General features: G+C 45.5%; 1 protein-coding gene across 1 annotated transcript; it reads left to right on the forward strand.

Annotated features, from left to right (window-relative positions):
• Positions 1-14,660: 14,660 nt before the first annotated feature.
• Positions 14,661-22,426, forward strand: gal3st4 (galactose-3-O-sulfotransferase 4; the record flags this gene model as incomplete). Its single annotated transcript, XM_080543379.1, has 4 exons — positions 14,661-14,683; positions 16,468-16,584; positions 17,983-18,292; positions 21,365-22,426. The coding sequence occupies 4 exons, from the start codon at positions 14,661-14,663 to the stop codon at positions 22,424-22,426; spliced, it is 1,512 nt and encodes a 503-aa protein (XP_080399505.1).
• Positions 22,427-23,453: the final 1,027 nt, after the last annotated feature.

Below are 23,453 nucleotides of genomic sequence, written 5' to 3' on the forward strand. Positions count from 1 at the left end.
AGCCCCCCTGGGGCAGCAACTGAGGGAGGGGAGGGGGGGGATGGATGGTGTGGTGGTGAGAGAGCAGCCTGCCTCTCCTACCGTTTCACCCCCTTTCTCCCCCAATCTCCAACCGGGTGTTGGGCTCCACCCAGCCCTTCCCCCTTTCTTCCCTGGGGGGGACCCCTCTATGTGGAGGCCGTGGTGAAGGAAGAGGAAAGCACACCCCTACCTCTTCACAAGATTAACATTACGTGCTCACTTGGTTGGGGGTCAATTCCATTTCTAATTCAGTTAATTCAGGACATGAATTCAGGCATTCAATTCTTCAATACAAAATGTCTGGAGAAAAGGACCACATGCCAGCAATTCTCAAGTCTTACAAATGACCAAAAAGCCTCTTTCATTTTTTTTTCTCCTTATTTTTTTCATATCATAAATGTGTCGAAGAGCCACTGTAGCAAACAACAGTTTTAGGATCACTAAATACATACTCTGCCCTCCTGCTTCATAGGCTACTGAATTGGTGATACATGGCTTGTAAACAAACTTATGTTTTAGTGTTCAAAAGCAAGCACTGTGTGATCATCTGATTATGTGTAGTTGTGTGTTTTTAACATATTGATGTTCTATCAGCCTGTTGTGATGTGCTAAACATGCAGTTGGATGTAAATAGCGATGTTCTTTCTTAGCTGCTAGCTAGCTACTAACGCGATAGTAGCAAACCATTCTCCGGCTGTTTTGATTCAGAGCGATTTTCTCCGGCATTTGGTTTGAGGTGTACCAACATTCAAATAAGCACATCTTCTTCAACTCGATTTCAATGTATGACACATCATTTGAAAGCTTACAATTTGCACTTTCATAATCTGTAACAAACATGAAAAAAAATGACCTTGCCCTACTTGGGAACGTTTTCACCAGTCCCTGTCACAAATGTCCTTTTTATTAGGTTGTCCTATTATTATTATATCTGTGAGCCAATATCCTGAATAGAAAAGGAATTGACCTTCTGAACTTCAGAGTCAATCTTATGCTTTGTGTTCCAACTGTAACTTGTTTCTTGACTAAATGCAAGAACTGGTTCAGAAAATGCTGGCCTAGACAGTTGGCTCAAGTCCAAGTGGATCTGCAGTTTCACTTATGTAAATTGAAAAGCAACATGTGGTACGACTGGGAGACTGCTGCCATTTATGAACATAGCTTCTTTACTCTGCACTATTAGCATTAGGCAACACTCCTATTTCTATGATGTTCAACACTCCTCGTTCTATGATGTTCAACACTCCTAGTTCTACGATGTTCAACACTCCTAGTTCTATGATGTTCAACACTCCTAGTTCTACGATGTTCAACACTCCTAGTTCTATGATGTTCAACACTCCTAGTTCTATAATGTTCAACACTCCTAGTTCTATGATGTTCAACACTCCTAGTTCTACGATGTTCAACACTCCTAGTTCTATGATGTTCAACACTCCTAGTTCTACGATGTTCAACACTCCTAGTTCTATGATGTTCAACACTCCTAGTTCTATGATGTTCAACACTCCTAGTTCTATGACTTGGCTTTTACTGTGTATTTCTGTATATCACTTCTCAAACCTCCCAAGACATGGTTGAAATGAAGGATGAAATTAAGTTAAGTGAAATTAAGTTACTATAAGCAAAAAGTAGTTGCTACTTTCATTTGTACAGTTTTTCATAGATTTTGATCCCTGATCTTCCTATGATATTACAAATGTTAAACTCATTTAGTTGTATGCTTGTTTATAATACATTATTATGTTAGAGGCTGATGAACATTGTGTTCATTATTTTGTTCACTGATTTGATATCGACTAATTAGCTTCTTGTTTCATATCCAAGGTTTCTGATTATGACAGCTCAAATAGACTACTGTACTTCCTTGTACTTTACAAGTGTGACTGTCGGCGGCCTCATATTGAAGCAGCCAGGCTGTACACGTTGTTGAAGTTTTTTTTAAATGGATTCTAAAATGATTAAAATGTCTCCAGTGGTTTGTGTTGAGTCATGTCTCAGAGAAGGGAACATCCCCATAGCCACCAGTCAGGCCCAGATGTTATCTGCTGTTGTAACACCTGGAGATGGATGCAGCAAGTTCATGCAGGCACCGCAGATGAAACATACCTGTTTATCTCTGGTACAAAGCATCGGCTCTCAGCTCCTGGGATAGATGTTTTTGTTGTACATTGTCCCTGTCAAATAAACGTAATAAATACAGAAATATACTCTACCGTGCTACCATTTCTTGTCTCCTTTCCTCATCTCCTTTCCTTCATAACTGTTGATCTAAAATGATCAGATATGTTATGTCAAGTTCTTTCCTCTGTAAGTGGTTATGAGGGAGAGTAGTTATTGGTGATGTATCAATTACTGGGTTACATTTAGATGTATTTAGTCTGCTTGAGGCCAACTGCTTGAGGTCAACATTCAGAGTTCAGGTTTATTGCCTTCTGCAATGAATACATTATAATAATTACAGTTTCATCCAATTCTCATGAATCCTTCACATCTTAGCATGTGTTACAGTATGTTGTAACATAGTCCACTTTATAGAGACAGATCCCATCACTGAGACTACACAGCAGGGGCTGATTATCCAGTGGGCACTGCTCATAGTTATGGATGGGAGACAAGAACATGTATTTAATTATTTCTACTGCCAAAGGTGCAGGTCTGCTTAGTAATATATATTTATCTATATCTTACATCTTTTTAGCTAATGTACTATATATTTCTTTTGATTTTTAATAATGCATAGAGAAATGTGTCAAGTGAATAATGCAGGCCTGTATTGTCTAGACTAGTATAGACTAGTTTAATGCAAATTAATGCTATCAACCAAATGGGGTTTGAATTATCAATTATAGGGCAGTGATTAAACATAAGATTTAGTCGGATAGTCCATTATTATTATTATTATTATTATTATTATTGTTATGGGTCATAGAGAAACAGTGCATGATTCAGAGGACTATCTATGTTTTATTATGCATTATAGAAAAGCTGCTGTAATAACGTGGGAGACGTAATAACTAATACATACAGTTTTATTACCACATAATGACTGCTACTACTATTATATAGACAAGTTTGCTATTAACGCCCGTCAAAGGCCATGAGATAGCGTGGCCGAGCGGTCTAAGGCGCTGGATTAAGGCTCCAGTCTCTCCGGAGGCGTGGGTTCGAATCCCACCGCTGTCAGCATCTGTTTTGACGAGGCTGTTTTTGAAAGAATGGACATTATAACATGTATTAAAAAGAAATGTTGTCAAATGGGTAACAGCACTTGAAGTTGCATTGAATTTATGACCTGTGTTATATAAATAAAGTTTAATTGATTGATTGATTGATACCTACATACGACACACATGTTTATGATTATTTTATTTGTAAAAGGACAATGCATATTAATGAGCATTACAAATAAATAAATAATTATTTATCATTTATCATTATTCTAGCTATAATTTATCCTATATACCGTACATTTGAATAATCGTTGCTATTTAGCCTAAACATTTTCACCACTAGATGTCTCTCTAGCGCCTTATGATCGCTAGTTACTCACGTAGTCACATCCCCAAAAATCAAACGTGTCTCCTATTTGCAGCTCAATAGACGTGTACGTTATAATTCAATGGGAAGGGAATAAGGCTTTTGTTTTATTAGTGTGTGTGTGTGTGTGTGTGTGTGTGTGTGTGTGTGTGTGTGTGTGTGTGTGTGTGTGTGTGTGTGTGTGTGTGTGTGTGTGTGAGAGAGAGAGAGAGAGAGACAGAGAGAGAGAGAGAGAGAGAGAGAGAGGGAGAGAGAGAGAGAGAGGTAGAGAGAATGTGGAGTAGTTGAAAACAGATCCAGCTGGAGAGGGATGTGGGTGGGGTGTAGAGGGGGATGTGGGTGGGGTGTAGAGGGGGATGTGGGTGGGGTGTAGAGGGGGATGTGGGTGGGGTGTAGAGAGGGATGTGGGTGGGGTGTAGAGAGGGATGTGGGTGGGGTGTAGAGGGGGATGTGGGTGGGGTGTAGAGGGGGATGTGGGTGGGGTGTAGAGGGATGTGGGTGGGGTGTAGAGAGGGATGTGGGTGGGGTGTAGAGGGGGATGTGGGTGGGGTGTAGAGGGATGTGGGTGGGGTGTAGAGAGGGATGTGGGTGGGGTGTAGAGGGATGAGGGTGGGGTGTAGAGGGGGATGTGGGTGGGGTGTAGAGAGGGATGTGGGTGGGGTGTAGAGAGGGATGTGGGTGGGGTGTAGAGGGATGTGGGTGGGGTGCAGAGAGGGATGTGGGTGGGGTGTAGAGAGGGATGAGGGTGGGGTGTAGAGGGATGTGGGTGGGGTGTAGAGGGGGATGTGGGTGGGGTGTAGAGGGGGATGTGGGTGGGGTGTAGAGAGGGATGTGGGAGTTGAATGAGTTACACATGTGAAACGCTGTCTGACTCTGGAGGCCCCTCAAAGTAATGTGATAGTCCAACAGTCTAGTCCACTTTCAGGCCTATCAACCTGACACACACACATACACACACACACACACACACACACACACACACACACACACACACACACACACACGCACACACACACTCTCCACACACACACACACACACACACACACACACACACACACACACGCACACACACACTCTCCACACACACACACACACACACACACACACACACACACACACACACACACACACACACACACACACACACACCTACCTTCTGAACACAGAAGACAGGTGCATGCATATGTTATGGCTACCTGATGCCATTATTATTTCTCCACAATTAGAGGCAAAGCAAAAGAAGTTTGAGAGAAAATCATCTCTCTCTCTCCATCTCTCGGGGGCCCAGAAAGCTCTGTTCCCGTGCGGGGCTCGTGATCTCCGGAGCCCCCCTCCAGTTTCATTCTCCCCGGCCAGCAGAGAGAGAGAGGGAGAGAGAGAGAGAGCGGATGAATGGGGCGTTTGTTTCAGCAGGAATATTGTAATGCTGGGGCAACATGGGGGTGCGAGAGAGAGAGAGGCAGGAGAACACTGGGGCCTGGAGTTACGGTTCACTGTGTGTGCATTTATGTCTCTCTACACAAGCTCTCAGTATTGTAACGTTCTTGTACGCATGAACGCATAATAATAGTAAATTAACCTAACCCTAACTAACCCTAATAATTGGGCGTATAACATTACCAGAGGTCTATCTGAAATAGCCTCAGAATAGGCTATTAACCAACTTTATTTGCTTTATAAATACATATTTACCAAAGTATAGTACTATGAATATTATTTTTAGAACCAATAATGATCATAAAACAGATTGTTGAGGAATAAAGCACACACACGCACACACACACACACACACACACACACACACACACACACACACGCACGCGCGCACGCACACACACATTCTGCATGATGTGGCTACTGGAGGGGAGAGGGGAGAGGGGAGAGGGGGGGGGGGAGGGGAGAGGGGGAGGGGGGAGGGGGGAGGGGGAGGGGGAGGGGGGAGGCAGTGACAGACTGGGAGTGAAGGAAGGAGGGATAGAGAGAGAGAGAGAGAGAGGGAGGGATAGAGGAGGGAGGGATAGAGGAGGGAGGGAGGGAGGGATAGAGGAGGGAGGGAGAGAGAGGAGTTGGGGGGAGGAAGGATTGATTGTTCCAAGTAGGCTGCAGGAGACTTGACTGCAACACTCTCCAAGTCAGAGAGAGGACACGGCAAGCGAAGGATTGCATCCAGTCCAACAGTAGCCTGGACTTCTCCGCCAAGACGGAAAACTTTCGAAGAAATATCCCATCGCATCGTTAGGGAAGTTGTTACCCCGGAGTGGAGCGCCACTAGTGTGCATTCCGAGCGGACACTGACAGACGGGCTCAGAGAATAATGATCCGTTATCTGAGCGGTGCCTCTGGAGCTGTGGTGGGCTACTCGGGTTCCTCCTGAAGGGTAGACCAGACCTATGTCCTATGTCCAGGAAAACCCTCGTCCAGACTTCGTCTATGTGGAGGAAAACCCTTGTCCAGACTCCGTCTAGACCATTTTACAAGTTAGAAGGTGAGTACTTGGCTACTTTGTCTCATCAAAGCATTCTTTTTGTGTGTCCTTGAGTCCTTCTGTCTACAGTTACTCAGTAATTCATACCGCTAATAATTCATTTTGGGAAGAGAGGAAAAAAAGAAGAAAACCAAAGACCACGTTCACCCAAGAACTGCTTCTTCATAGAGATCAACACAAACACAAACATATTTATAAAACATGTTTATTTACTCTCAACTGTTTTGTGTCAATATTTATATCTACTTGAGTGAGAGGAGAGAGAGAGAGAGAGAGAGAGAGAGAGAGAGAGAGAGAGAGAGAGAGAGAGAGAGAGAGAGAGAGAGAGAGAGAGAGAGAGAGCATTTATGTTTATCAACATATTTGAGTAAATATTTGGTGCTTTTGCGGTGGCAACTGATGTCTATGCATGTGCCTTTGTGGAGTCGATCAATAACGTTAGCAGGGCAATTGCCCCCTTCTGTTGTCAAACTTACCCGGGGCATTTAGACAGCTTATGGCCGGGCATTTGGTGGAGCAGTGGCCGGTAATCTCGTTTAGCTGATCCTCTTTGGCAAGGAGCTAGTTGTGGTGGTGGTGGTGGTCAAGTCAAGCAAGGACCCAGGCATCTATTATGACAAGTTGACATCTAGTCAAGTTCAAGCCTAATGGGATGTAGAGGTTTGGTTTACACCCAAGGTCTCCAGAGAGAGTGAATAATGTGTCAACCCAATTTTATGGCTCTCAATTTCCACCATGAGTTCCCTGATTAGATGTGTTGTTGATGATGATTCACAGCACCGAGACACAAACAAGGGTTGGAAACATAAGATGGAATCTGAATTATTTAATCCAATTTATAGAATATAAACTTAATTTATTTTGGAATATACGCGAGGCTAGACTAGACTAACTGCATTTATTGGCAACGACAAGTTCATTCTGGTATTCTGGTATAACTCGTTCTTATCTTGACAGGGAAGTGTTTGAGCAAAATAAAAAAGTAGGCTACTATTCTGCGCATCCTGACATTTATTGACATTTTCTGTAGGGAAACATCATATTCTGTATATGAAGCATATACCATACCTACAGCATAGCTTTGAGCTACGCAGTCAAATCAATTTCCTAACACATTTGCACCTATAGAGATGCCTATGGGACATGCTATTCAGGGATCCTTGATAGAGTAGAAATACTGTGTCCTTCTAGAAACTGTAAAACGACTTCATCAGCTGTTCAGTCAGAACAAGCTGTGTTAGCCCTGGTCTGGAACCCGAAAACCTGATAGAGTTCCTAAATCCTTTCCATGCATTACAAATACAATGAGCCTGTCCTCTGATTTCTACCTCCACCAGTCACCAGCCTCCATTGCTGTGCTTTGAGTTAGGGACCCAAGCACAGCATGCAGTGGAGGCTGGTGTCGAAATTGGAAAAAGCACACATCTTTATTGAGGGTTCACTTGGTTCTATTGCACCACATGAGAGAATCTCAGGGTCTGGCTAGTACCGAGAACCACAAGACTATACTAATATACTGTAGCTGTGTTTCAAGATCCACATCGTCTTAAAATGCATGGCCAATACATACATGGTTTTTCATTCTACTTGGTATGCAAGTGTGGATATCTGGAACGTTGCTTTTGTGTAGCCCTGACCTTCCACCGGGGGAGACCTCTACGTAGAGGTAGAAATCGGAGGACGGGTTCATTGTAATGCATGGAACGGAACGAGGAACGGTACCCACCGCTTCATGCATCACAATGAGCCCCGTCTTCCGGTTTCTACCTCCACCAGCCTCCCCTGACCCTCCACCCCATCCATCCCCAGCCATCCTATAGCCTACAGCTTGTTGAATAATACAGTGTAGCTCTGCGACGTGTGTGGCCACAGTACTGTGAAATATTCATGCCCACACAGAGAGAACTGGGCCATGGGGGGGGACAGACCAGTACAGTACCATCATAGCCTTTTCCTAGTAAGGGAGTCTATGGTTTATTTAGCCTAACTTAGGTCCTCCTGTGTCGTGTCGACGTTCTTCATTCTTGTCAAAACTTTCTTGTGACATGACAGTGGCAGTGTGTCGACTCGCAGACACAAACAGATGGGGATCTCAATGACAATGGCGATCGAGGTTCGTGTCGTGGTGGCCGGTGGTGTGTGAGTGAGTGAGGGACGATGATGATGATGATGATGATGACGTGAGGCAGCATTCGAGGCACTTCCAGATCTCAGCTTTACCCCCTGAGACCACATGGCACCTCTCCCCTTGAACAGATGCTGCGGCCGAGATGCAGGATGGGGCAGCTGGTACTGGAAGGCTTAGGGCCTTTACTTCGCCATGGCTCCCTCCCAGGCCACAGTTAACCGATTAGAGGCTTTAAGGCTAAATATAACCTAGGTCTCTCCTACTCCTGCTGGGCCGCGTCTCAATCCACTGAAGTTGCCTCCTTGGTAAACACTTAAGATTATACCTGTGTAGTACCGGTAGTAACACTTAACAAAGTTATTTCTCTTTTGGACATTGTTTTATTTAGCCTATGTAGCCTAACCTTTATTTTGGCGGGGTAGTGTCATTGAGAGTAAGGTCTCGTTTTAAGAGAGAGTTTTATTATAGTATATGGTATTGGAGTTTAATGGTTTTGTTATAAGTGGAAGTAGGAACAGGCCCTATTCCGTTTCTTTAATAACAACAACAATAACAACAACAAGATGTTGGCTTCTGTTGGTTTCAATGGACAGTTTCGGTGCAAGAGGGCCCTGAAGATTGCCCTGGCTGGGAAGATTTCACCCTGCCTAGACAACAATCCAGTAAACTCCTTGGAGGACTGGATGAGTGTCGCTGCAACTGCTCCACCTAATCCATCCAGTCCTATCAGATCCACACAGGGTAGTGAACGAGGGCAGCAGGAGGTAAGGTAACAACGGTCTGGATTGAGACGCGGCAGAGGTGGGCCGAAGCCTGATAGGTGCCCTGTTAGAGCTGTTTAGAGCTTAGCCAGGGAGGCCGTAGACTCAGGAACTCACCCTGACACATGATATGGTTGTCCTCTGGCTCACTGCCAAACACACTCACACACACACACACACACACACACACACACACACACACACGCACAAAGATGCATAGTCATGTTATGTTTTTTTCTGAAGAAGCAAAACGTTGGTAATAAATGAATTGCACTGGAGCAGTTTCTGGAGCAGTTTCACACGCTACCTTGCAGAAAGAAGGTGTGCTGTCTTGTTATAACATGACATCCTAACCTATTCTCTTCCCCAGGCTATATTGCACATATGAGCCTGGAACGACAGTTTTTTATTTATTTTTTATTTATTTACCAGGGACAGTGCACATTAATCAACAAATCAGTTTCCACATCAATGTAAATGTGCCAGAGTTAGCTCATGAGCTAATTTCCATCTGTAGTCCCTGAGCAGGCTATTACACAATGAATGGTGTAGTGTCATTAAAAACATCCGCAAGCACAACAAAGCGACACAACAGGCAATACACCACATGACAATACAAGACAAAGCAAGACAATGCAAGATAGGCAGGCACAGCAAAATGCTGTGCAATACATTGCAATACAGTACAAAAAGAGATAATACACAGAGACATGACAAAGTGACAAATATAATTAAAAACAGTGTTTACGAGGAGTGCCTGAAATGAGTATGATTACTCGTGATCACACATTTGGTTTAGTTTAAGCCACCCCGTAAGTTTAAGTTTAAAAGTTAGAAAGCTTAGATCAGTAGGAAGGGTATTCCAGTAATGGATGGCTCTGACTGAGAAGACTGTTTGCCCAAACTTACTACGTCTAAATGGTACATCACAGTGACACAAACCTGGCCTTAGTGGGTGTGAATGAAGAATTCACAACTATATTGAAATACTTATTTATCGTTCAAACCAATGCAGGATTTTCCTCCTCATTCTGAAATGACGTTGAAACAACAATGTTGCTGAAGAACCGTTTGTGACAGCAGCTGGTGAAAGTGGGAACAAGTCGGCAACCGACCAAATGTTCTGAGTTTTATTCTGAAAAATGTAAATACATTTTTTTATTTTTTTTATTTTTTTTTCAGATTTTATCCCTTTTTCACCCAATTTGGTAGCCAATTGAACCCAACCTAGCATCCAATTATCCCCTGCCTATTGCATAGGATCCGCCGCACGACCCCGTGGCCGGCAGTCCCAGAGGAGATCGCCAGGCAGACTAGCTGACTGGCTCCTCGAGCCCAGCACCGTTATTCCGGCACCCAGGGGGCGGTGTTGCGCGACGGATCCTTGTCCAGAAATACTCCTATACCGCCCTCGGAAGCGGCCGCCCAATATGCCGCTTCCCGTGTGCCTCGGCCATATCTGGATCTGGCGAGCCGGGATACGAACCCCGGCCCCGGTGGGCAGCATGCACTAGTGGCCAGTGCGTAGACCGCTACACCACCGCGGGGCACGTAAATACATTTTAACGTTGTTGAAAATCAATGACATACTCGCTAGTCAAGCTAAAATATTGTATGAATGCAATGGATTCGGTGAGTAATCCCCACTACTACCTAGTTAGTGTAGAGTAGTGGGGACTACTTTGGTGATCCATTGCATTGCAATGTTTAGGCTTGACTAGCGAGTGTGTCTTTGATTTTCAACAATGTTGACATTTATGTACATTTTTCGGAATAAAAGTCCCAATATTTTGATTGGTTGCCGACTTGTCCCTGCTTTCACCAGCTGCTGTCACATCTGCCCTCTGAGTGAGCAGGTCTAACTTACAGAGATGAGTGAGGAGGTCTAACTTACAAAGATTCTAGATAGACTAGGGTGCAAGCTGGACATGTTGGTGTGCAGTGCAGTGTTTTCCCTGAGATATGGGTTAGGGTTAGGGTAGGTAACCCTAAGGTAGCTCTGAGGCCTAAACTGAGATCTGGTCTGAGGCCTAAACTGAGATATGGTCTTAGGCCTAAGCTACACGTCCGCCGGATTTGGCTGAAACGGCGATGATCTGATATCGCTTGAAATTCGTGAGCTGAGACTGTGACGAGACGATAATTCTGGGAGGGTGTTTGTGTTTCCGTATTGTTTTTGGAGTCGTGTGGTCGGCGATTGGGTACGTTTCCCAATAACGATGAAGCGGACACCCACACATGTATTGTGGTTTACAGCACTTGAGGTTACATTCAATGCATGACTTGTGCTATATAGGCTAAATGACATTATGAAAGCGGCAAGTAACAAGTGTGTGCATCAAAGGCATTAGGCACGTAACATGCATATGCTGTATAAATAAAGTTTGATTGATTGATGTATGTGCCCATTGCGTGCGACCCAACCATTCAGCGCAAGTCTACACGAGACGATGACGTGGCTTCTGGAGGGGTGTCCAGAAATATAGCCCGGGTGAGCCCCTCAACCAGGTCTCGGGGTGGTAAAAGGGTAGCCCCTCAACCAGGCCTCGGGGTGGTAAAAGGGTAGCCCCTCAACCAGGTCTCGGGGTGGTAAAAGGGTAGCCCCTCAACCAGGTCTCGGGGTGGTAAAAGGGTAGCCCCTCGGCCCCGAGCCTGGTGGAGTGGAGAGGAAACATCTACCCATACGCCGAAGCCTACACTTGATAAACCAGTGCTGTGATATTATTTATCGTCTTAGAAGCATCTTAGCAAGAGGCACTTCAACAATTATCATAAAGTTTATTATGCATCAGCTCTCTTTATACAATCTTCATTTACACAGATGAATAACGTATACATACATCTTGGATGCAGACGTAATATAAGTGGAGAGAAGATTGATCGGCAGTTGACAATACTACCGATTACCGAATGAATGAAAATGAATGAATTTCGATTATTTTACGGTACTGTCTCAATTATATATTTTTTTATCATTTTCTGATAAAGTGTACCTGAATACGCGGTTCCATGTGGCCAGAGATTCTTTTGTGCGACAATGTGAAAACGCTTGTGTGGCCAGAGATCGAAATTGCGTTTTGTCGTCGTTTCGTCGTCGTGTAGCCTAGGACTGAACCAGGGTACCTTAATGAGGCCCCAAAATCATCATCAATACCTGCCAGAAGCAACATCTTCTTTCAGGGTCTATGGAAGACAGACAACATCTAAGAGAGGGCAAAACAGATCCAGGCAGGGGGGGGAGGCCTGTTCAATGGCAGGGGAAACCCTGACGCAGGGCTAACGTTCACGTTGAAGGGCTTGGCTGGCTGGCTGCTTGGCTGATTGGTTGGTTTGTACATTGCTGACATAGTAGCAGCAGCAGCAGCAGTGTAATATTACTGGTCAGCTACGCACACCAGGGGGGAATCAGAGCTCCGGGTTAGGTTCTGGTCGGCTCCCTGAGTGAAATGCATCCGCTGCAATACATACTGTCTCTCTCTCAGCAGGACAGCTTTAGGCCTGGCCTTCTCTTCTCTCCCTTCCTCTCTCCTTCCCTCTCTCTCTCTGTCTCTCTCTCTCTCTCTCTCTCTCTCTCTCTCTCTCTCCAACCAGAGGGGTAGGCCCCCCCCCCATCCGCTGCAATATACTGTCTCTCAGCAGGACAGCTCTAGGCCTGGCCTTATCTTCTCTCCTCCCCCTCTCTCTCTCTCTCTCTCTCTCTCTCTCTCTCTCTCTCTCTCTCTCTCTCTCTATCTCTGTCTCTCTCTCTCTCTCTCTCTCTATCTCTGTCTCTCTCTCACTCTATCTCTCTCTCCAACCCCCCCCCATCCGCTGCAATACATACTGTCTCTCAGCAGGACAGCTTTAGGCCTGGCCTTCTCTTCTCCCCCCCCTCTCTCTCTCACTCTATCTCTGTCTCTCTCTCTCTCACTCTATCTCTGTCTCTCTCTCTCTCACTCTATCTCTGTCTCTCTCTCTCTCACTCTCTCCCTCTCTCTGACTCTATCTCTCTCTCCACCACCACTTCATCTGCTGCGATAGCGTCTCTCTCAGCAGGACGATCCACCCCAGGCCTGGTCCAGTCTTCTCTCTCTCTCTCTCCCCCATCCTCTACAATACTGTCTCGGTAGTAGCTTACTCCAGGCCTGTGCTAGTTTTCTCTTCTCTCTCTCTCTCTCTCCCTCTCCACCCCCATCTGCCTGCTGCAACACTGTCCCAGAGTCAGACCCATTTTAGCCTCCCCCCTCCTCCCCCCTTCCTCACCCCCCCTCAGCCACTGCAGTACTGCCTCTGAGGCCGTCCAGCTAACAGAAACACCCTTCACTTCACCCCCTGAAGTGTGATTGGCCCACTGTACACGTCCCATCAATTATCACACATGATTGACTACCCCACGAAACCGCCACAGACTCGTTTTAACACGAGCTGAAGTCTTCTTTGACATTTAGTATGACGATGACGTCTTGACTTAAATGTCATGTAGGCTAAGGCTACATAACATCCATTTGTTTTACATTGAAGGCTGGCATGCTAATTGCGCGGTCGTATTGCATATTATGTCATATTATATTTTGGGCTCATTAATGCTGTCAAATAATACTTTTTTTTATCTTGAAAATATTAATTTTAGTCATTGGTAAATGTAATCTAGTAAACTAATTTATGTGATCAAATATACCTTCTTCTTCTGCTTCTTCTTCTTCTTCTTGTTATTGTTATTATGAATTATCATTATATAGGCTACCAATATAGTGATATTATATGGACGCTCCAACATTGAGAATGTGGAAGAGGGGGCTCTTGGAATCTATTGGTCTGGAAAGATTAACCTATATTATTAAAGGCAAGTGGAAAGACTTTGACAAGCTGTGGGAACCATACATGAAGAACATGTAAGATAGAATACTTTATACAGGAGAAAAGTTTTGTTTTTGTATTGTTATTGTAATCCAAAATTGATGCAAGTTGTGTGTGTCTATGTTTGTGAATTTTGTTATTGTATGTTTCTCTTTTTTTGTCTTTTGTTGTCTCGTCTTTGATGTTGGTATATAAAAATGATAATAAATATATTGTGGGAAAAAATATATAGTGATATTATAGCACAGTTACAGCACAGCAGGGTCAGAGTCAGGTACCCAGAGTTCTAGGTGAGTTCAGATCCGTCCAGTCTCTCTCTGCTCTGCGCCTGGATACACTTTTGTCAGCATCATCCAGCAAGCCAGCCGACCGAGGACAGTCATGCATGACGTCAGAGTGTGTGTATGAACCCGCCCCCTGCTCTCTCTCTCTCTCACACACACACACACACACACACACACACACACACACACACACACACACACACACACACACACACACGCACGCACGCACGCACGCACACGCACGCACGCACGCACACACACAAAAGCCAACCCCTTTCTTTCTCCATCCAAATCTGTTTTTTTTATTCCTGAGCAAAAGAGTGGCAGCGGAGAAAAGCGCAATAATAAATAAACGGAATAGGTACAGCTTTATAATATACTCCACACGGGTGAACTGAAGTCTACGTCGTCACGCACAGTACAGTCGGGAGCAGCAAGCCTGCGGGACAATAATAATAATAATAATAATAATAATATAATAACCCTTTCCTGCATCTGTGTCTCTGGATGTCTTAATAATTGTAACCCGGCGAGCCTCCGAGATGCACCGTGGCTGCTGGAGCCCAGTGCTGCAAAATAACACCGACCAAAGCCCGCTTCCATTATGGTTTTCAAACGGAGAGCGAGGTAAGATCACCCGTATGGAGCTATTACACCCGGGGGTAAGGACACCCGGGCTGGGCACGAAGGGGCTCTGCAACCCGAGGCGGTGGAAGATCCAGAGATAGAGATCTGTCTTTGAAACCGGAGCTGAGATTGATCCAGTGTAGCGGGGTTTAGACTAGACTAGACTCTATGCCTTGACTTGACAGGAGAGCCGCTTTCTTTCCACCTAAACACAAAGGCCTTTTCGTTATGCATTAATGCATTCCTCCTCATCCCTCATTAAGCATGCATTATTGCATTATATAATTTGTGTTGTTGAGAGTCTTAGAAATGTAACTTCGCAGCAGCACGGCAGGTTGGAAGCTTGACAATTGCTTTCTTTCTTTGACAGAATGGTTCTGCGATGTGGATCATATTATTTTTTATTTTTTGTATCTCAACCGCTGTATACATACTGGGACTGTTGTCTACCTAGGCTTCTCTGCCCAAACATTTTCGCCTGTGTGAACCTGCATGTCTGGACTGGAATGTTCCCTTTACTGTATGCATAATTATTAGGATAATTAAGCGTAATTATAACAAGTGCATCTTGGTATTGCATTACAGGCGCGCTTATTAATGTCACAGCAGTGTGTTATAGAATAGAATAGAATAGAATAGACTATTGTCCTTGTACAGTTGCCTTATACAATTAAATTGTAGTGGTTCTTCTGAAGGTGCAAAAACAGAAAACATATTCACATATTCACATATTCACAAACATATACACAAACATATACACATAGATACACTTGTGTAATCAATGTGACAGTAACCGAAGTGGCTCAATGCTTTACGTTATTCCACACCAGAGCAGAGAGTGCAGACAGACAGACAGACAGACAGAGACAGTGTCTGCGGTTTCATTACCACTTCCTCAACTGATGTTGATATGTAGAGATTGAGATATTAAGAAGAAGAGTTAAGCTACTCACACGATTATTCAATTTAATCTCTGTTCCTCCCACATTCCAGTGTGGAACAACTCCTGTTCTGTACCCTTCATTGAGTCTCAATCTCTCAGTTTACAAACACAGTTTGAACCATAGAAAGAAAAAAGAAAGACAAATATAGGCCTTTGGGTATTTACATCTAGACTGCAAATTTGCTGACTATTGCCCCTAATGCACCCCACATTGCACTAACAATACATTATGACTACCTGACTACTTGGTCACTACCTAACTCTAGACTACCTAACTCTAGACTGCTCTACTTTGCACCATATTGTCACACCGTAACATGCAGTGCCTGTTTGCACAACCTGATTACTTGAATCTGAACGTTCAGTAATGTTGTTGACATTAAGAATGTTGATATGCTGATTGGCATTCTGCTGCTATCGCCTATTCTATTCTATTATTCTATTATTGACACTCTGACGCTGTTGTATACACAGCTATTGTTGATTGTTGTTTATATCCTGCTTATTCTTAATTGTTTTTGTGGTTTATATCCTGCTTATATTCTATTATTGATTTTGTATTTCTCCTGCAATAATGCCAATGTCTAATTGACCTAAACCCAAGAATGTTACTCCTTGTATCCGTACATTGATGTAATTAAAGCAATTCTGATTCTGATTCTGATTCTGATAACCTATATGTCATATTTGTTTTGTGACCCATGCATTTCTCTGCCTAACTCTTTCTTTTTCTCTCTCTCTCTCTCTCTCTCTCTCTCTCTCTCTCTCTCTCTCTCTCTCTCTCTCTCTCTCTCTCTCTCTCTCTCTCTCTCTCTCTCTCTCTCTCCTCCCCCCTGTCCAGGAGGATGCGGTGTCTGGGGTGCTTTCGGCTCGGGCCTCTGTGGCTGTGGAAGGCCCTGTTGGTGTTCGTGGCCATTGCCTTCGCCGGCCAGCTCCTGGGGGTCATATTCAATAAAAGGTGGGAGGAGAACAGACACCCAGACCACCCTGTAGCATCCCTCATCTCTTCTCTAATCCTATTCACCATTCTTTCTTTTAAGTAATTTTTTCTGAGTGGGGCAGTCCCACTCATATTTTTCTTTTTTATTGTGATAGAGACTGTATAGATTTGACAGGAAGGATGGGTGAGAGAGAGAGAAGGGATGACATGCAGGATATGTCCCCGGCCGGAATTGAACGGGGAACCCTGCGTTTACGTGGTCAATGCTTAGTCCGCTACGCCACCTAAGCGCCCCGCTATTCACCATCCTACAACAGAACAGACGGAATTAGAATACAACAGCCTAGTTCTAATAATTCTACTCCATTAATCATAACTGAAAGAATAAGAACAGAATAAAAACAATATTTTCTAAACTGTCCTGTCTGTGGTGACAGTGGCGTCACCTGAGTGTTGGTCTATGGCAAACTTGGCTGCCTACTCCATCTGAATCAGGAAACGCTAACAAGTGTTAACAAGACCAGACATCTACAGAGCTGCAGATTGTACTACTTCCTCTGTCTGTGTTTATAACTGTCCTGACCTGTTCCTCCAGTCGCTGTCCCTGATGCTTCCCTGTTATGTGACTGTAGTTGATCACCATGCGTTTGGTAACCCCATGCGGGTGTCTAGAGAACACAACATGTGGAGGAGGAGTGTAGCTACTCCAGGGTAAACCGCGAAAACCCCCAAAGGCAAAATGATATGGTTGTATTACTCACTCTGTTGGAGGGAGAAGGCCTAGCTCAATGTTCACTGTAATTTGCTATTTTAAATTCCAGAGTAGAGACACACCCTCATTATTTGGCTCCCCCCTTCCTCCCCCATCCTCCTCCTCCTCCTCCTCCTCCTCCTCCTCCTCCTCTCTCTCCTACCCTCTCTTCTTTCACATCTGGTAGTTTTTTTCCCCCTCTCGCTTCTGTTACCCCCCCGGGGGTTTTGGGTTCCGGCCTAGCCTAGCTTAGCCTTCTGTGGAGCACTTGTGTGACGGTGACTGAGGAAAGTGGACAAACAGAAATGCAAATCTTTTAACTGGATTGTAGACAAACAACTTTTATAGCAGCGGTCTCTGAACTACTCATGACTCATGACATTAATCTGAGGTAACCAGATAGGCCCTGCAGCTCTCCCTCCCTTATCCTCCTCTATTCTGTACTCTGCGTTCTCTCCTCCTGGTCTGAATGTAGGCTACGTGTGGTGCAGGGGGGGGGGTAGCGGAGGTAGAAATTGTAAAAGAAAAAGAAAAAAGTAGAAAGAATTAAACTCCCTCACTCCCTCTCCTCTCTCTCTATTTGGTCTAAATATGAGTTAACCATATGTGTTGGTTCATCTATATTCCAATGACCGTATTATTGTTATCTCCTCCTTGCTCCGCAGCACTGTGCAGGCCGACCGGTCGCGGCCCCTGTTCTCCCTGTCCTCCTCGGAGGCCCAGGGCCCGCCTCTGGGCTCCTGCCGACCCCACAACCACGTCATGTTCCTGAAGACCCACAAGACGGCCAGCAGCACGGTCCTGAACATGCTGTACCGCTACGGGGAGGAGAGGGAGCTGCGCTTCGCCCTGCCCCTGGGGTACCAGTTTGGATACCCGCTGCCCTTCAACGCACACAGGGTCAAAGGTTACCGTGGGCCCCGCGTGACCGACCTCAACATCATGGGGAACCACATGCGCTTTAATAAGCCAGAGGTAACAAAGTGACAGACGAATGGACACATTATACGAGCCAGAACGATCGCAAGGATTCTAACCCTAACCCTAATCCTTGCGATCGTTCTGGCTCGTAGGGCCTAACCCTAACCCTAACGAATTACTAAGGGGAACGAATTACTAAACAGAGGGAACGGATTCACACATCAATCCGTTCCCTCGGATTCACACATCAAATCTTTTTTTCTACCATTTGACCCCAGGGGGGCTCCGTATTATTCCTTTAGATTTTTGTTTTTGTTTTTGCTTCCATCATTTGCTTCATTTTAATGATCTATCTGCCATTAGTCTGCCATCTCACCTTAAGGCATCGGGTGTTTGGCTTCACTGCTACCAATCAAGAGAATGAAATGAAACCAAAGATTAAAGTGGACACAAGAGGCAAATGAACAAGACATAACAAAGAGAAAACAAACAAAACGTTTTGTCATGTCATTCTGTGTGTGTGCATGACATGAATTAGTGATTTTCATAGGCTGACATCTACTGTGGATTAGACCAGACCAGACCACAGTGAGAGAGAGACAGAGAGAGAGAGAGAGAGAGAGAGAGACAGAGAGAGAGAGAGAGAGAGAGAATGCGAAGAATGAGAAGAATCCAAGTTCACAGAAAGCAACAAGTACATGACCAAGCAACAAGTAGACACAAGTGTACGACCAATATGATAAAGGGACCATCTAAAAAAAACATATTGGAGGGACAACTTCCTGGAGTCATTGATGTCATTTGAAAACCCAGAGAGGATATGACAGTTGAAAGATGTATAATAGTAGTTTGAACAGGATTCAGACACAGATCTACTGGAGAGGCACATTCTGTTCGTTAAGGTGAATCCAACATCAAAGGTTCAGCATTGCCTACACACACACACACACACACACACACACACACACACACACACACACACACACACACACACACACACACACACACACACACACACACACACACACACACACACTATCATGCTGTGTGGGCAGATATGTTCAGAACAGCTCAACGCCATTACCAGTAGTGTTACTATTAGTTACTGCAGGGTTCCTGCGCTGGTCTTAAAAAGCCTTAAAGTCTTAAATCCAGCAATCCAATTCACAAGGCCTAAAAAGGCCACAAATGTCAGTTATTCGGTCTAAAAAGGAGGTGCTAGGTCTTAAAAATGATATCCTGCAAGGAAATCAGTCCGACCACGTCTGTTTACGCGGAAATGAATCAAGCTGGAACCAAAAAAATGCCAATTAGTTTCCTTTTTTGTCTGTATGGCAGTGAAATCCCTAATTTCCTCACCTTGAGGATGACAAAAAGCTATCATATGGTGTCGCGAATAGGTCTACAATTCTATTCAAAGAGGTCTAAAAAAGGTCTAAAAAGGTCTTGAATTTGACTTGACTGAAACTTGTAGGAACCCTGTACTAAGACATGAACGTTGACTGGCACTCTTAAGTCTCCACTGCGGTTGATTGTATTTATCTTCATAATGCTTCTGCTTTTTCCAGAGTTGCCCACTGTGTCCTGACCTGTGGTGGACTCAGGCTGTTTGAAGGGCAGGGGGGGGCGAAAAGAAAAAAAGGGCACCTACTGCACAACATGGGACCCCATCAGTGCACATGGTCAAGTTCAGACCATTGGAAGGGCAGCCAATAGGGCACATCCTCTAATTTCGCCACTCAAAAGGGCACTTAAGAGAGAGACGTTTTTCAACCGTGGGGGCACCAGGAGGGGCGGTCGCTCCCCCTGCCCCCCCCCCCCCCCCCTGAGTCCGCCAGTGCCTGATGACGCCATTATAGCCGGTGACATGGGTGACGTGAAATAAAAGACCCAACAATGAATAATAGTGTGAAGTTCTCTTTCTCCAAAGTTGCCCACCGTGTCCTGACCTGCATACAGGCTCCTGGGGAAGCGCCCTGCAAGAAAACAAAAGACTGTCTCCCCCAAAACATCATCACTGCAGACATCATATCTATTATAAGACTACCTGCACCACTGGTGGACTCAGGGGGGGGGGCAGGGGGGGCGACCGCCCCTCCTGGTGCCCCCATGGTTGAAAAAAGTGTCTCTTAAGTAACCTTTTGAGTGGCAAAAATGCCCTTTTGAGTGGCTAAAGTTCCCTTTTGAGTGGCGAAAATGAGAGCACGTGCCCTATTGGTGCCCCTCCAATGGTCTAAACTTGACCGTGTGCCCCCACAGTTGAAAAACGTCGCACTAAAGTGCCCTTTTGAGTGTCAAAATTAGAGGATGTGCCCTGTTGGCTGTCCTTCCAATGGTCTAAACTTGACCATGTGCACTGATGGGGTCCCATGTTGTGCCATAGGTGCCTTTTCTTTCTTTTCGCCCCCCCCTACCCTTCAAACAGCCTGAGTCCACCACTGACCTGCACACTACCTGATTACTTGAACACTACCTGACTGCTACTTGACGTCCTGTACTGTGTCATGTCTGTGTTATACTGCATATTGTATGATATTGCATTTCATCATATTGGAACCTGTACAGCATTTTGCACTACTGTTTCTACTGCAGTACGACTGGTCTCTCTGTAGTACGACTACTATCACTTTATTACTTTATTCTACTTTATTATGACTTACTTTACTTATTTAACTTATTGTATTATTGTTGATTTTGTATCCTGCTACAATTAAAATGTCGAAGAATCTAAAGCTTAAGAATTATACTCTTGTACATTGGATGTAATGAAAGCAATTCTAATTATGATTCTGATAGCTTGTGAGCTTAGAATGATACGGTTCTATCTCCGTTTCAGAGCAGTTCAGAGATATTGAGCGTCAAAGTTTTTACATTCCATTATGTTTTGTGAGATGGAACCTTTGTATTTTATTAATTACTAACTCAAAAATGTCAACATTTAAAAAAATAACACCACACAGGTATTAATAAACACCTAATGGATCAGATTATGTAAAAAACTAAATTTTGACAAAAATGGAGATAGAACCTTATAACTCTAACGTCACGAGCTGTTAAATGTCATAGCTTCCATTGCTGCCTTGCCCTCCTGACCTTTGACCTTCGACCTCTCCTCTCTTCTTCCAGGTGGACAAGGTGATGCCGGCAGACGCGTTCTACTTCTCCATCGTGCGTGACCCCGTGGCGCTGGCCGAGTCCTCCTACGCCTACTACAAAGCCGTGGCGCCGGCCTTCAAGAAGGCCAAGGGGCTGGGAGACTTCGCCAACGACCCCGGGAAGTACTACGACCCGCGGCTACGCAACAACCACTACGCCCGCAACCTCCTGTGGTTCGACTTCGGCATGGACCACAACGCCAACTTCACCGCGTCGCTGGCGCGCAGGGGTGAGGCGGCGGTGCGCCGGGCCTTCAAGCTCATCCTGGTCTCGGAGTACTTCGACCAGTCCATGGTCCTGCTCCGCCACGCCCTCTGCTGGCCGCTGGACGCCGTGGTCTCCTTCAGCCTCAACGCTCGCCAGCAGAAGCCCAGCGGAGGAGGAGGCGGCAGCTGGGTGGTGGGCAAGGCGGCGGCTGCAGCCGCGGCGGCGCAGGCCCCCAACCTGGCTCTCACGGAGGACCAGCGCCTGAAGCTCCGCGACTGGAACGCCCTGGACTGGCACCTCTACCAGGCCTTCAACCGCACCTTCTGGGAGGACGTGGAGCGCTTCGGCAGGACCAGGATGGAGGGCGAGGTGGCCCTGCTGCGGACGCGGCGCGAGGTCATGGCGCGCGTGTGCCTGCGCGACGGCGGGAGGCCCGTGGAGGCCAGCCGCATCCGGGACAAGACCATCCGGCCGTTCCAGAGCGGCCTGGTGAAGATCCTGGGCTACGAGCTGCAGCCCGGGCTGGACAACGCCACCCGCCAGGCCTGTCTGAGGATGATCAGGCCGGAGATCCAGTACAAAGACGTGCTGGACGCCCGGCAGTTCCCCCGGGCGGCGGGGGCTCCCCAGGGGGCCGCCGGGATGGCGGCCGGGGGGACCTACGTCAGGAAGGACAACAGATCCCCCCAGAGGACAGGGGGGGGGGAGATGGGGGGCAGGACGGGGGAGGGGGGGGAGGAGAGGGACTGGGACGGGAGCAGGTTGGTTGTGATTCGTAATAATCAGACACTGAGGCGAGGCGAGGGGAAGGGCAGGTTGAGATAGTTTCTCTGTCCAAACTTGAAGCCTCTTAACTTGTAGTTGACCTGTCTGGACACTGAGCCTTTGTGCTATAATAGTACACGCGAGAGAGAGACCCGTTGGGGCGAGAAACCCTCCCCCCCCCCCCCTGGCCTCCAGCCCTCCCTGCACCTCCACTTTAAATTCCTTCTTTTTCTTCTTTTACATTTTCATATGGCTGTTTCACTCTTATTATGACATACAGTATGTTCATATGGGCTTTGATGTGAAGGCTGGGAGTTTTGTTTTTAGATGAGACTTATTTGGCATAGCATTGCATTTGCTGGGCCAACGGTACGGCTTGAGTTCGCTGCATGTTCACAACGTGAGCACCAGTAGGTCTGTTCATCTTTTAATAACTTTGAATATCCTTTAATGAAGACAGAAATATACAAGCAGCCAGCCACACACACAAATTGGTGTTGGAGTAGTGTGTCTAATTTGATTTGCACGTCCTGAGTCATGAATGATAGCTAGGAGTCCATTCCTCTGAAGCAGCGTGGCATAGATAATGAAGTCCATATGAACATGTGTAGACCATTATACAGTATCTCAACATGGCTGCATCTCAAATGACAGTCTGTCCTGTACAGGCTACTTGGGAATAACCTCTATATGGCTCTAGTCAAAAGCAGTGCACTAAAAGTGTTATTGAGAGTTGCACACACTAGGCCTCAATGGATTTCAATGAGGTGAATCCTGTGTGTATGTGTGTGTGTGTGTGTGTGTGTGTGTGTGTGTGTGTGTCTGAGGGAGATAGGAGGCTCTTAAAACAATGTTACGGTACTTCAGCACGGAGGTTTTACCTGGGCAGATGGAATAGCAACGACTGCATAGTCTGATGTGGAATTCTAGTTCCATGGAATATAATTATAATTCCAATTCTATGATTCCACACATAGTAGGGTTGAGCGGGATTTGAAAATGCCCACGGTTATGCTTTTCAATATAACCATAACATTTCTGATGTTTGTTTGTCATTTCACAATGTGTAACAGTGCCGCTGCAAGTG

The sequence above is a fragment of the Nansenia antarctica genome, assembly GCF_963989245.1.
Source record: "Nansenia antarctica genome assembly, chromosome: 12".
Classification (NCBI taxonomy): Eukaryota; Metazoa; Chordata; class Actinopteri; order Argentiniformes; family Microstomatidae; genus Nansenia; species Nansenia antarctica.